The sequence below is a fragment of the Neodiprion virginianus genome, chromosome 1 (genome assembly GCF_021901495.1).
Source record: "Neodiprion virginianus isolate iyNeoVirg1 chromosome 1, iyNeoVirg1.1, whole genome shotgun sequence".
In the NCBI taxonomy this organism is placed as follows: Eukaryota; Metazoa; Arthropoda; class Insecta; order Hymenoptera; family Diprionidae; genus Neodiprion; species Neodiprion virginianus.
In genome coordinates, this window is record NC_060877.1 from 10,706,363 (window position 1) to 10,720,439 (window position 14,077).

General features: G+C 35.0%; 2 protein-coding genes and 1 long non-coding RNA gene across 5 annotated transcripts in view; 2 read left to right on the forward strand and 1 right to left on the reverse strand.

The window, feature by feature from the left end:
- The first annotated feature begins 495 nt into the window (after positions 1 to 495).
- Positions 496 to 4,143, forward strand: LOC124297881 (thioredoxin domain-containing protein 5 homolog). 3 transcript variants are annotated; one of them, XM_046749236.1, is made up of 6 exons: positions 496 to 651; positions 864 to 1,091; positions 1,807 to 1,956; positions 2,163 to 2,271; positions 2,353 to 2,643; positions 2,770 to 4,143. In XM_046749236.1, exons 2-6 carry the CDS (start codon positions 934 to 936, stop codon positions 3,229 to 3,231), a joined length of 1,170 nt encoding a protein of 389 aa, XP_046605192.1. In that variant the 5' UTR covers positions 496 to 651; positions 864 to 933; the 3' UTR covers positions 3,232 to 4,143. The 3 variants fall into 3 exon arrangements, with proteins under 3 accessions (XP_046605192.1, XP_046605210.1, XP_046605199.1); XM_046749254.1 differs by having other exon boundaries at positions 503 to 574; XM_046749243.1 differs by having other exon boundaries at positions 525 to 633.
- LOC124297875 (protein dissatisfaction) overlaps positions 3,365 to 14,077 on the reverse strand; it is a 34,295-nt gene continuing 23,582 nt past the window's right edge. Inside the window, exons 6-9 of the mRNA XM_046749223.1 lie at positions 13,391 to 13,519; positions 13,052 to 13,291; positions 12,264 to 12,345; positions 3,365 to 6,977 (exon numbers count right to left, since the gene is read on the reverse strand). Coding sequence (XP_046605179.1) covers positions 6,724 to 6,977; positions 12,264 to 12,345; positions 13,052 to 13,291; positions 13,391 to 13,519 — 705 coding nt within the window. The 3' untranslated portion in view covers positions 3,365 to 6,723. The remainder of the gene's footprint in view (positions 6,978 to 12,263; positions 12,346 to 13,051; positions 13,292 to 13,390; positions 13,520 to 14,077) is intronic.
- LOC124297906 (uncharacterized) lies at positions 8,677 to 10,771 on the forward strand. Its single transcript, XR_006906682.1, has 3 exons — positions 8,677 to 8,812; positions 10,079 to 10,137; positions 10,476 to 10,771. It is a non-coding gene; the product is annotated as an uncharacterized LOC124297906 (long non-coding RNA).

A 14,077-nucleotide genomic window follows, 5' to 3' on the forward strand; every position in this document is an offset into this window, starting at 1 on the left:
CAGTCTTTATGTTCTTCAGTCAACGCCAGCACTTTTCAGAATCTCAAAATTTTTACCAAAAATCAAAAAGAGTTAGCCTCACTTTTTATCTGGACCAAAACAAAAATCCTCAATATAGTCCACGTAAGCTCAGTAACTGTCGGTTAGTGCGCTTTACTCATAACTAGCCCGGACTGAATTAATATCGTATAGATTTTTCATCCATCAATTTCGCTGCGAGGGAAGCTTTAAAGTTATATTTGCATATAACTACTTAACTAATCGACATGAAATCTTATGTTCACTAGCCGACCACAGCGCACTCTCAAGTACCAAAACGGTCATACGACCAAAAATTTCTAATTGAATCGATATTTCACGAAAGAATGCGGTGTACTCTCGCAGAAACTCCCAAATCGGTCACGCGACGGAATTGACAAACATTCCCGCCCATGTTTTAAACTTCAGTATTCCGATTCGCCGCCAGGTGGAGTAAGAGTCGTTTCTAATCAGGCGCAGTGTCATCCCGCGGTACGCTGTCTCGTACCCGGTGGGCGGATTGGAGTTTTGTGTGTTTTCGATCGGTCGGCGAGAGGTAACGTGTTCTTGCGAGAAAGTGTTGCACTTCGATATCAAGACTGCACCTCCCCCTGAATAATTCCCTCGACAAAAGTATAAAATATTACGCTAAATAACAAGCTGCGGGAAGATTTTGTTTCCTCATAAGTAGAAATCGCGCATTAGTTAGCTAACCTTAATTTAATAAAACTGGAAGTTTTGTCAAATTTCGCCGATTTTTTTTATTCACGCAAATTTGCCCGCATCTTCTCTTGGTTCTCAGTAACTGATAACAACACGACGATTGGTTTTTTGTTTTCTTTCAGAAAATCAGTGGACAACGATTGTTTGATTTATCAGCGATTAAATTAAAGCGAATCACAGACACTCGTAACTATGCTTCTTAAAATCATCGCACTTCTTGTCACAATTTCAACATATCAAAGCGAGGTCATTGCTCACGACGATGACGTCCACACTCTTCAATATTCGGCGGAAACCTTCCCTGTCGAGATAGCCAAGAAAGATCATTTTGTCATGTTTTACGCACCTTGGTAAGTCAAAAAATTTTGGACACACAAGCGAACACGAAATATATAGTTTATAATTCATAATATTTCAATTGTCATTACACTCATTACAAGTATAATGTTGATGCATATCTCCGGGACACCGGAATAAGTGTAGCTGATTCCGCTAAGTTTTTTTGCTGTCAATATTATTGAAATTTCAAATCTCTGTGTTTGTAGTTTATTTGAGTATGTGATTTTCAGAGACACAATTATTTATGAAAGAAAAAAATGAAAAATAGTAGCATCAGTATATTTATAATATGAAGGATGAGATTTTATAGGAAATGATGAAATGGTAGTAACCGAAACAAATGTTAAATAAATTCTTAAAGTAAATGAAACTTGGTCATATGATTTTGAAACCTGAGAGCCACAGATGAACAGATAATATCACAAATGTACAGTTCAAATTCAGATTCAATCTCCATTAGAGGTCTCAAGTAACCTGCCCCAAAGTTTTAAGAAACACAATTCCTGTGAAAATGGCTTTAAGATTTGATATTTCAACCTATATTTAGCAGTGCATTATTCAAGTAAATTCGACTCTCTAAATTTATCAAATACTTCATTCAAACAAGTGTTGAATTATCCTCAAAATATAGAGTAAAAATTACAAAATTTGTTGAAAATGACTAGGGGTATGTAAATCTTAATAAACACGTCATACATAGAACGAAAATATTCTGTTATTTATTAGGTGTGGACACTGCCAGCGACTCGCACCGACGTGGGAACAATTAGCTGAAATGCTCAATGGAATTGACGATGGTCAAGTTCGAATTGCAAAAGTCGATTGTACCGTTGATGCAACTGTCTGTTCGGATAATGATGTGACTGGATACCCAACGTAATAATTATCAATTTTTCTTCAACCCGATTGAGTCTCGCTAATTTTTTTCCTTTTAGAAGCAAAGAAATTTGTAGCTTCAGTTGAATTGTTCAATGTTTCGAAATTCAGGGTCATTAAACTACTTTCATCTATATTTTTCCTTGTAAATTACCAACTAGTTGGAAATTCCATAACCTCATATAACTACCTGCATTTATCTTCAGTCTCAAGTTCTTCAAAGCTGGCGGAAGCAAAGGTATCAAGTTCCGTGGGACTCGAGACTTACCCACCCTGACAACATTCATCAATGAGCAAATCGGAAGCGTTCCAGTTGTTAGTATTACTGCTCTATATTTTATCGGTAATACGATCTTCAAAAATTCTGACTATTTATCAGGTAATTTTATATCGCAGGAAGAGAACAGCGAACCAGCTGTACCGCAGCCTGTGAACGGACTATTGGAACTGTCCGAATATACATTTGACAAACACGTATCCAGTGGAAAGCATTTTGTTAAATTCTATGCACCATGGTGCGGACATTGCCAAAAGTTAGCACCCACTTGGGATGAGCTTGCGAACAGCTTCGCTCATGGCGACCTGGTTAGTATCTCTAAAGTGGACTGCACCCAGCATCGCTCAGTTTGTGGCCAATTCGACATTAAAGGCTACCCGACTCTGTTGTGGATTGAAGACGGTAAAAAGGTAAGTTTTATGTCACAGCTAATATCGAATTCAATCGCGATGAGCATTTATCGAAATTTTTATGATTTATTCAAGTGGTACAATAAGTATTGACCATACCTCTTAAAATGCTTTTTCACTTCTCAGATTGATAAATACACGGGGCAGAGATCTCACGAGGAGTTGAAGACTTACGTGTCGATGATGCTGGGCAAGAACGCGGAGAGTAATGACGAGGAAAAGAAAGAGTCTGGCGGTCCGTCGGACGCGGTGTTCACGTTGACCGGTGAGAGTTTCAAGAACGGTATTGAGAAGGGTGTAACATTCATCAAGTTTTTCGCACCGTGGTGCGGACACTGCAAGCGTCTAGCCCCGACGTGGGAAGAGCTTGGAAAAAAGTTCTGGGCAAACGAAAATGTGCACATAGTAAAGGTCGACTGTACGATGAACAGTAGCAAACAGCTGTGTAACGACCAGGAAGTGGACGGCTTCCCAACTCTCTTCCTGTACAAGGACGGCCGAAAATTGTCCGAGTACAACGGATCGCGTACATTGGACGATCTTTACGAATTCGTTATGAATCATATACAGTCCCGCGACGAACTGTGATCATGTGTTCTAACTAAAGCGCATGTTGGTACTTACGGTTTTTATCGGAGGGAGCTTACGAGCGGTTTTTGATCCGTAAATGAAACCGGCTCGCGTAATTGATCTGAATGATAGTTTCTACTTTTTAAAAAAATTTTCATATAATTTTTCAAACTTGTTTCATGGCAATCTTCCATAATGTATCGTATTAGTAAGCCGTTTTGTTGGAGCTACCGACACATGTCGACTCACAAGACATTTGTTATCAAGCGAAAGCTTGCCAAGAAATTGAAACAGAACCAGCCCATACCATAATGGGTGAGAATGAGAACTGGAGACACAATTCGCTACAATGCGAAGAGACGTTATTAGAGGAGAACCAAGTTGAAATGGTAAACTCGTACATTAATTCTGGTCTTCAATTTCTATGGTTCTACATGATTATGTCACTTGAAATAAACAAAACTTGTATTATTAAATGTAAAATATTTTGTTTCCTTGAGTTGATAATACAGGGGGCGTGATCGTGAACTAATATTCTTAGAAATCCGATAAATCGCAATCAGCTGATAAGATTAGCTTTTATTCTTGCGTCAGCATCGGACGTAGGAAAAGTTTGCAGAGCATTTAAAATGAACAACTAGTATCCATTTTTAGTCAGAGTTGAAGTCGTTTGTTTGAGGTAAGATGTTGAGCTTCCGTTGTCCAACTTATATCATAATTTGCATGCAGCAGTTTCGATTCACATACTCCAAAAGAAACTGTTGAATTATTCCTTTTAAACTTTATACATACTTATGATTAGTTGGTAAGCATTACAAGTGAGCCTGTAATGTACATTTGTAAAAACGTGAAATGAATACTGAGTATAAATATTGTGTTTATAAATGATCGCCTATGTTGAGTGGATTATTAAAATGGTTCGAAATTAAACAGTGTGTCTTTGTTATTAACACATCTAACAATACCCTAAGACATATTTTTACTGCCAAGTGTTCGCACTTGATTCATACTTTTCTTGCATTTATTTATTATTTTCTGTTTCCCGAACCGAATGAATAGCGCATAATCATAATCGGGAATTGAATCGCCTTAAGATAATAGTAAGCATGTATATTATATCATATGTATATGAATACGTAATACATTTATACACATTGTTCCGATTTACAGCAGAAACATTTTACAGCTACTTTACAGTATGTACACGTAACATTGTATGTATGTATTATTAAGTAACGTAAATTTTATTCAATTTACCGTCGTTTATCGAGATTTACCGTTTACAGTCTTCGTGTCACGATGAACGATTAATGTTCCGTATGAATAAACTTACGAGTTATTGAAGAAACAGTTATCTCGCATTTTGAATATATTATATTTAATTTTATTTCAATTTAGGGAGTTAAACAGTGGTAAGAGAGAAATTCAGAAGATTTGAGAACGTCGTTTCGGGACGTATTCCTGGAAATATCGACAAACGTTACACTTGACATCAAGACTAATTTATAAACAAATTTTGTCGTACCTTTTGAAGTTTGCTTTCGCTGATTTCGGCCGAAATTTGTGAAAACTTTACTCGGAAATTTGTACAACCGGTGTGAAACCTCGTTTAAAAATATTCAACGAAGAACAACAGTGTGCTTATAGTTAGTGGAATGCGTACACAAGTAAAAGTGCACAGATGCGGCAATAAGCGATATAAATAAAGTACGTTTGCTCGATTTGTGTCAACTTTCCTTCGATATTATGTATAATCACATGAATCCCGACTATATAATCAATTACCGCTCATTGATACTTACGGGTATTAATCATTATTATTCATATATTATTTCTTTTTTTCGTTACTCTTATTGCACACGACGAATGAAAGGGGTTGCATAACGTATCACAGTTGGGAAATCGCTAAAATACTTTGCTAACGAATTTTCATACATACACCTAGATATATAATACTGTATATCTATATATTATAATACTATAATACTGCATGAAAAATTCTCAATTCAATTTTCACGATAAATATTACCCATATATTACATCTGCCCGACATTTCCCAAGTGTTTTACAAATGTAAGCGAATAAGAAAGTGAGAATATTTTTCAAACGATTGAAAAAACATTGTAACTAAATGAACAACGATACATATATTACAGGCCATTATAGCGTAAAGATTAATGAGTTTTAACGATTGATAGGGATGGTGCGACCGATTTGCTTTCGAATTATCAAATCCATACGTAGCCGTCATAACTGGGCGGACACGAAGATAAGATAAGATGCAACATATCCCCATAGCTGTGGCAATATAGCAAGTCCGTGCATAAACTATACCGTGATTCGTCTCTTATATATCGAAATGATTCGAACACGAGCATGAGATTTTTGCATTTTTCTTAATTTTTTGACAAGAAAGGCAATGCAGTAACAATGTTGAACTGTTCCTCTTGTATAGTCTTATCGTTTCACGTATTTTTGTCCGTTTTCTTTCGTTTCGATAGACAAGATACTCATTTTGAGGGTTTGAGGTGATGATGAACATACTTGACGCAATTTGTAATAAACTTCAGACCCAATATTGCAAAAGTCAGTACGATATTAACAAGAATGTGTATTTCATATTTGTTGGTATGTATGGATAATTAAAACGTAGATTTATAATACCAGATATTGACAGCGCTCATCGTGATCCGATTGTATGAATGAATTTCTTCTTTTTTTTTCTATTTCTCCGTTATTTGCACCAGAGAGTGCAAATAGGAACAAATTAAATATAAAGTTTTTCTTTATGTGGATAAACGTAACAGATTGTTGAAAAAAGTGTCAATAAATATATGCAGCTATATGTGTACTTGGTATACGACAATTAGAGCACAGATCCTCTGGTCAAAATATCTTCCGCGCAATTTTACAACGAATATTTAAGAGAAATAAGTCTAATTACATATCTTCTGTAATGAGATGAGGTGCTGTTTTTTTTTCATATCACTGTATTAAAAATTGCCTCCATATACCTACATTCAGTTTTGCGTATGACTCAATCACTTGAATATTACAGTTCTTCTTAATTCTTCTGATACATTCTAAGTTTCTTTTCAAATTTCTCTTTAGCGGTTATTTAACGAAACTCGCAGACTGTACTTCGTCACGTATTACAGTAACGGAGACACATTATCGTTCTGCTGACAGCTGTTATTCACAGTTTGCATGAAACTTTACACCTACATTCTTTACAGCTATAACGTTTCATCGTGGGAAGGATCGACAGTCTTCGGTGAATTATTGTTCGACCAATGATCCTTCACACATCGACTAAAATAAAACATACATATACCTATATGTACATTTTACCTATAAGAGAGCCCAATATTATCTGAATATGGGTAATAGCCAATCTTATCGCGGGATAAGCAGAAAATAACATAATACTTAATATTGTTAGTATATAAAAACACGTCAAAGTAGTCCTCTGGCTACGTCAGATTTTCTATGAAATACGATTAGGTACTTTCAATTCGAGTATCTCTCCATTTGGTACATATCGCCGAGCAGACGAGCGATCGGTATTTCCCCGATGGTTTCCCGGAAGAACAAGAGTTCGACGGTCGAAGGATTTACAGCCCTCAAACTCGGGAGCAGGAGCAGCAGCCTCCCGAATCTTGTTGGCTGACGAGGATATCGCGATCTCACGTAATCTCCCAAAATGCACTGGGCCTGGTCTTGAAGCATCTGGACCGGTTGCCCCTCGTGAAGTCCCCTGGTTTCTAGAAAGTCCAAAAACCACGATCACAATTTTAACGATGTGTTATATAACAAGTAATTTTTTTTTGGAGTAAGACTGCAAGAATTATCGTTTCCAGTTAACGGTTCCATTACGATTGTAAACAATTAATTCCATAACGATGGTATCCAAAGAGTTCCATCACAAAAATCGAACGGAGTATTGCAAATACACTGTAAAAATTATATCAACAGTCTTTTTTGTATCTTCAGCATCGGCTATACTAACGAGGCTGGACATGATTACTTTATTTCCGTATCAGCTTATCTATCAATGTTCTATTAATCTCCCACACGGCACGAAATATCTCAGAAATATTTCCGAAATGTTACAACATTTCAGATTCATTACATCATTTCAGGAATATTTCTGAAATGTTTCTGAAATATGTCAATTGCAATATAACATTCCCAATATTTCGGAAACCTTTCAGAAATATTTCAAATGCAATATAACATCACTGGTACATTCGAAACGTTTCAGAAATATTTCAAACGCAATATAACATTTTCGATATTATAAATATATTTCAGAAATATTTCAAATGTAATATAACATTTTCGATATTATAAATATATTTCAGAAATATTTCGAATGCAATATAACATCACTGGTACCTTTGAAACGTTTCAGAAATATTTTAAATGCAATATAACATTTTCGATATTACAAATATATTTCAGAAATATTTCAAATGCAATATAACATTTTTGATATTATAAATATATTTCAGAAATATTTCAAGCGCAATGTAACATCACCCGAACTTTCGAAACGTTTCAGTAATATTTCCGTTTATGTGTGTATACATAAGTATTTTTTATAAAATTTGTCATTTTTCAAATTTTCCATAATGGACACGTGCATAAAGTTTTTCAATATTTATACCTTTCATAAAGTTATGGATCTTTAATGATTATGCATACTGAGCTACGTCCAGTCAAGAAGACCGAAGTGAAGATTTTTTGACGGAATACGAATTGGGCGTCATAATTCTCATTTGTCTTGTTGAATCTACCAATTTTCTCGAACAATATCTCTTAAGGGACAACACCACTGTGACGGCTTCAAAAAATCGATTTTTTGAAAACCATCTAGAAAAATCTAGAATACATTTAAGAATAGAATGCCGTTGGTCCCAGGTCGAAAAAATAATTATTTTGGGAGATATAGGAGATATGGGAGATGCCAAAGGGACTCGTGACAACGGGTCCGAAATTGTGGTCCACACCGAATGCGTGTTTACTTTAAAACTAGTATAACATTGACCAGATACTTCCAAATTCCAATGTTTAGAATATTCAAGTATTGGAGGTGGTGGTTTTGAACGCCTTAAACGGATACATATAAATATTCGTTATTTACGTCTGAACTATATAAGAATAAACAAGCAGTGTTTATATTTTAACTAAACAATTCATCAACAATTAACATTCCTTTTTGATTCCTGGGTGACCGGTTTACACTAATTGTAATATTATAATATTTATTCGCATTCTTATTCTACGTATATGTTTATGAAAATTACCGTCGTACTTATATTAATTCAAATTAACGCGCCTTATTTATTCGCGATTTAGCCGCGAGGAAGCGCTGAAAAACCCTAAAAATATGGCATCACGTCGCATACTCGAGCGCGAGTGCTCGAGCGTCGCGCGCCAATTTTTCGCGCATCACCGTCGCGCAGCGTCGTGCACTCTTCCATCCTTTATTCTCGAGCTTTCTTGTTTTTTCGCACCGCGTTTTACAGGTCGTTAGATACCACGGATCTCTTGAGAAAATTACAGAAACCCACGTGGCAAGAAAAGTGGATATTTGGTAAGTAAATGTTTAATTTCCAATAAATGTGTAGAGAATTAGACCAAAAAATATCCTTAGCTACTTGGCATAATTACATATTTACGTGCATATTTGCTATGTACGCGGTTCTTGGCCACCACGTGTTGAATGGTATGCAATTGAAATACCGGCTTATGTGTGAACAGAAAGTACTATACTGCTTATAATTTTTTGGCAATCTGTGAATTAAATAAAATAATTACGATCGTTGACTTCCCAACTATGAAACATCTATAATATTAAATCTTTTTATAGTTTACTCAACAAGGTTATGTCCTAACCGCAGTTGACCTCTCACGAGTGAGTACTCGTTTGCTTTTCCACAGAATTGAAAAAATCATGCTACGTATTTGAAGGATAACTTTTTGTCAGAATAACTTTTCCTTTGGAGAATCATTGTGATCTTGATGAACTAAGAGTGTTTGACCAAATATTTAGAAAAAGTCAGAAATAGTGGAAATTGTGTGTAGAAATTTCTGGTTTTTTTCTCATATTTTTTGGTTTACAGATCTTCGTTTATCCAAATCAGAATGATTCACCAAAGAAAAATTCGTCCTGATAATTATCCTTCAAATTGCATAATGATTTTCCCCCTTGATGGAAAATCACACGATACGGCATAATTGCCTTATGCAGTATTAAATTATGCATATTCCGATATTCGTATAGTGTCGCGATTTATTAATAAAGGCTACTTTTAATTTATACTAAATTGTTGATCAAGTGAAACTTGAAGATACGCCGAACGTTATCAAACTTCGGTTTACTTTTCACTGGTTAATTACTGATTGAGGCCTGTATATTCAAAACTGTACGTTTTTAACATTTTAACTATAATTATTATAGGATATTATTATGCATTATAATTATTTTTCACGCTATACATATAGACGGGCCCTAATGAAACACTTAGTGTATCTCGCTGGCCCAAATAGAACAAGGCTAATTCATAAAAAGCTTTATAAGGCATGTACAGAGCTCTGTATATACGTCCTATGTCAGCTTCAGTTTTATGCACATTCCTATCATTGTTGATTATAAAATAGCAGAATATACTCTCACAAAACATTCTGCTTATACGTTATTTCAATCTGGCGTATACCACCTTGAGCCTCGTCTAATCTAGCTTTAGTTAGAAAGGTATCAGACTAGGTGGAGACCGCCGATCAGTAATTACATGTTATTTACTTTGAATCACACTCATGTATTTACAACTAAATCTTGAAACATCTGTAATAATTGCAGGAAAAGGTTGAGCAGCTGACAGTCAACTGTGTATTCGAAATATACAACATACGTTTTAGGTAAGACTATTATTAACCAATCATTTAGTTTATGTTTGATCAAATGATTGGGTAACCAGCTACCATTCAATTGGCAATCACACTAATTTAATATCAATAGTGGCATTACGTCCATATTTTCAGTGTATATTTTATGTTAAACAACTTAACTTTGCAGTCAACTGTATAGTAGACCCTGACAAACTTTAGTTCTCAGACTGTTTTCAGAATAAACTTTTATTTTCCTGCACATCAAATGAGAAATTATTGACTGACCTTTTGTTATTCAAAGTTTTATGTTTGCAACATTGAATATTATACTTTATTATACTTGTATTATTTATGATATTTGATTTCAGAAAATGACACGTAAAAGGAAAAGTAACGACTGCTATTCAGATAGACATAAACGTCGACTCGTTGAACAACAAACTAAATTAAGTATTATTAGAATGAAGCACGTTAAGCACATATAGTACGAAATGTAAAGTCGTGATCCAAACGCTTTTTTTAAAATATACATGAAAATAAGTATAGTTTTTTCTCGATTTAAACTTATTATAATATTACAATAATTAAATTATTTTTAAATCAATAATGCATATGAAAATATAGGTTATGATAATTAAGCTGATACAGGGCAGTCTTTTGCTATACACCATATTTACTAGTATAGTAGTAACTATACGTAGTAACATTTACTACGTGTGTTACGTAACATTTCTTTGTAAATATTGTGTAAAGCAATAAACTGCCCTATATCAGCTTAATTATTGAAACCTATATTTTCATATGCATTATTGTTCCCAAAATAATATAATCACAATAATATAACGATAAGTTTATATTGAGAAAAAGACCATACTTACTTTCATGTATATTTCAAAAGAAGCCTTCGATTCACGACTTAATATGGACATGAGTCTGTACGATTTTATAATGTATTTGAAAATAAAAACTTTGTAAGATACCTATATAATTAATCATTTTATTCAGATTCAGGACTTTCTTTATTACCTGAAAGATTTTTGAAATGTATTGTGGAATATATCAGAAATATTTTCACTATATCTTTCGGAAATGTTTCAGCAATATATCAGTCACCATTTTCAGATATATCGCTGAAAAATTTCTGAAACATATCGCGGAAATATTTCTGACATATGACCGAAATGTTTCTGACATATTTTTGACATATGTCAGCTATAAAACGTTAGTTATATATGCGGACATGGACATATTTCTGACATATTTCTGAAATGTTGCAATGGAATATAAAATGTTTCTAATAAGACATTTCTGAAACATTTCTGAAATATATCGCGGAAATATTTCTGACATATTACCGAAATGTTCCTGACATATTTCTGACATATGTCAGCCATAAAACGTTAGTTATATATGCGGACATGGACATATTTCTGACATATTTCTGAAATGTTGCAATGGAATATAACATGTTTCTGATAAGACATTTCTGAAACATTTCTGAAACATATTGTGCTGTGTGGGCTGCTTCAAAGAAGCTGCAAAAAGTAAATTTTTTATACAGTACACTTTATCAGCTCACGAATCAGCTCAATCAATGAAAATACCGGCCATCGAGTATAGTTGAAGAATTTTTTTTGCTTCATAAAATGTCTTCTTTATTGTATGTAAAATTGTTTCCTTTTACAATATTTTATTTCCATGAAACTTTTCGTAAAGGTTGTGTAAACTGTATCCGCGTGCTTTTTTCGTTCGATAGTTCGTTGACGTTAAGTTGTCAGTATTTTTTAAAAATATGTAATATTGAACTAGTTGTTGAATTTTTAAATTCGACTCGTCTGAGCATGGCCGAGTATATGCGGTGATAATTCGTTGCCATGATATTAAATAGGGCTTCTGACAAAAAATCTACAATTTTTGATGCTCATAATTAGGATATAAGTCCCGTAAATTACAAATTTTTCATACTGAACCGTTTCCAAGATTATCACCGGGTTTTTTTTGGACAAACAGACAGACAAACAGATCTTTCTTAAAAATCTGTTTGTATTTTAAAGGACCGCCGACGTAGGGATGCATTGAAATTAGAAAAATTCATTCTTTCTCAATTCCGATATTTATCTTATATCATTATAGATGATGAAAACGCATTATCTTACCTGGCGTGAAGAGAACAACCGCTTTCATGCAACCGCACTCGCTTCCGTCGGGCGAAAGCTGTCTGAATCTGCACATGATTTCCTGAATAATAATCATAGATTATTAGTTGTAAAGGATCTGCGTTATTAGAGTAATATTGCATGAATTAAATAACGTCATCTACTGAATTGGATAGTTTCTCTTGAGTGTTCTTTGTATTCGTGCGATTTTCTTGATATACTCTGATTACAGTTGAAAAAGTAGGTAAAAAATCTGATACAGTAAAGAAGAAAACCTCGAAAAAATCGAACGAACAGATTGATAATAATTCATTAAAGAATCAAGCATGTCCGTTTCTTTTTGCAATGCAGGTACACACGTACATAATATTGATTTTCACGAGCTAAGCTCATGGAGATTAAAAAGTATCTATCAAATACTAGGCACAAACATTATGTCTATGGTAAAAAAATATGTCTAGCATAAATAACGTCTGACAATTTTAGGCTCTTGCTATCGAAGAAAACAATGTTTTTATGAAATTCGTCTGTCGGATTTGAACTTGGATGTGAAATGAAAATCGCCATTGTTAAACACACTCGAAATTTCATTTCGCCTCTACACTAACTTTAAGCGTTTGTTGCACATCAAATTTTATTTCACGTCAAACAAACTGAAGCTAGAGCTGCTCAAGTCCAATTTCACCTTCAATTAAATTTTGATAGTCAAGAATGTATTGAAAAAATAAACGGGTATGATTGGCTCTTGAGTAAGAACCAAACGAAGAACAGGAGACGCCATACCGTACCTGAATCGTCGTGAGTTCTTCGTGCGAAGAATCCCCAGGGGGTAAACGACCCCGGACCTGTTCGCCCTCGAGGAGTCCCGATATGTCCCAGGAGATCGACCACTGGGCAAGATGGAGTAGGAAAAGCTGGGTCCAGGCCTGCTGAAGTAGGAGAAGCTGGTCGTTTTTCGATAAGGTTTGAAAAGGGGCCAGGCAACGAACCCATCTCACTGCCATGAACAGCAGCCGCGCCGTTGTTTCCTAAAATATGGATCGGCTCGCCTCAGATCGCAAAGACTCACTGAGTTTTCCCCATTCCAAGTGTTCTGTTGTTTGCCGAACGGGGTGAAAGACGCTCACCTGTAAAACTTCCCATGTTGGACTGAGACTTTGCAAGGCTCCTGTGGGAGGACTGTGGCTTGCTTCGGTTTCTGTCTGGTCTGGGGACGCCTCTCCATCTGGCTGAAGTCTGGCACTCCATACAAGCTCCTGAGATGGGAACGAATTTAGAAATCAAACTTTGTCGTACACCGAGTTGATATCAATGTTTACTTTCAGAGCGTGTATCGAAAAAAGGTTTTGGTTCATTTTGGAGAGAATTGACCTTGGTAAAATAAAGTTGTGCGATTTTCCACGAAAATCTCGATGATTTTTTAGAGAGTTGGGAACATAATGGTACCAATTTTTGTACAGAATTTTTCTTAGAATTTCGTTGTAATTTTAATCGTAATTGTAGGATGACTTTCTATTTCGCGATTATTCAATTATTTTTCGTATAATATTAGTCATTGAAATAGATATAATTTTCTGTATAATGTTATAGAACTTTTGGAGTCAACAAAAAATTAATGTTGGTTATTTTTCGCAAGACTCGTCTATTGATATGCAGGCAGAGTTACGAAATTCGCGACGGATTTTCTCAATCCGCCGAGATCGTACTCAAGAGATGAGAAAAGTATTCGAATCTGCTAAGTATACTTAACTTATCTTCAGTAAAGTTTCTTTAGTGGGTGAGATGCGACATCTAGCGGTGGCTCAAGAATAGTA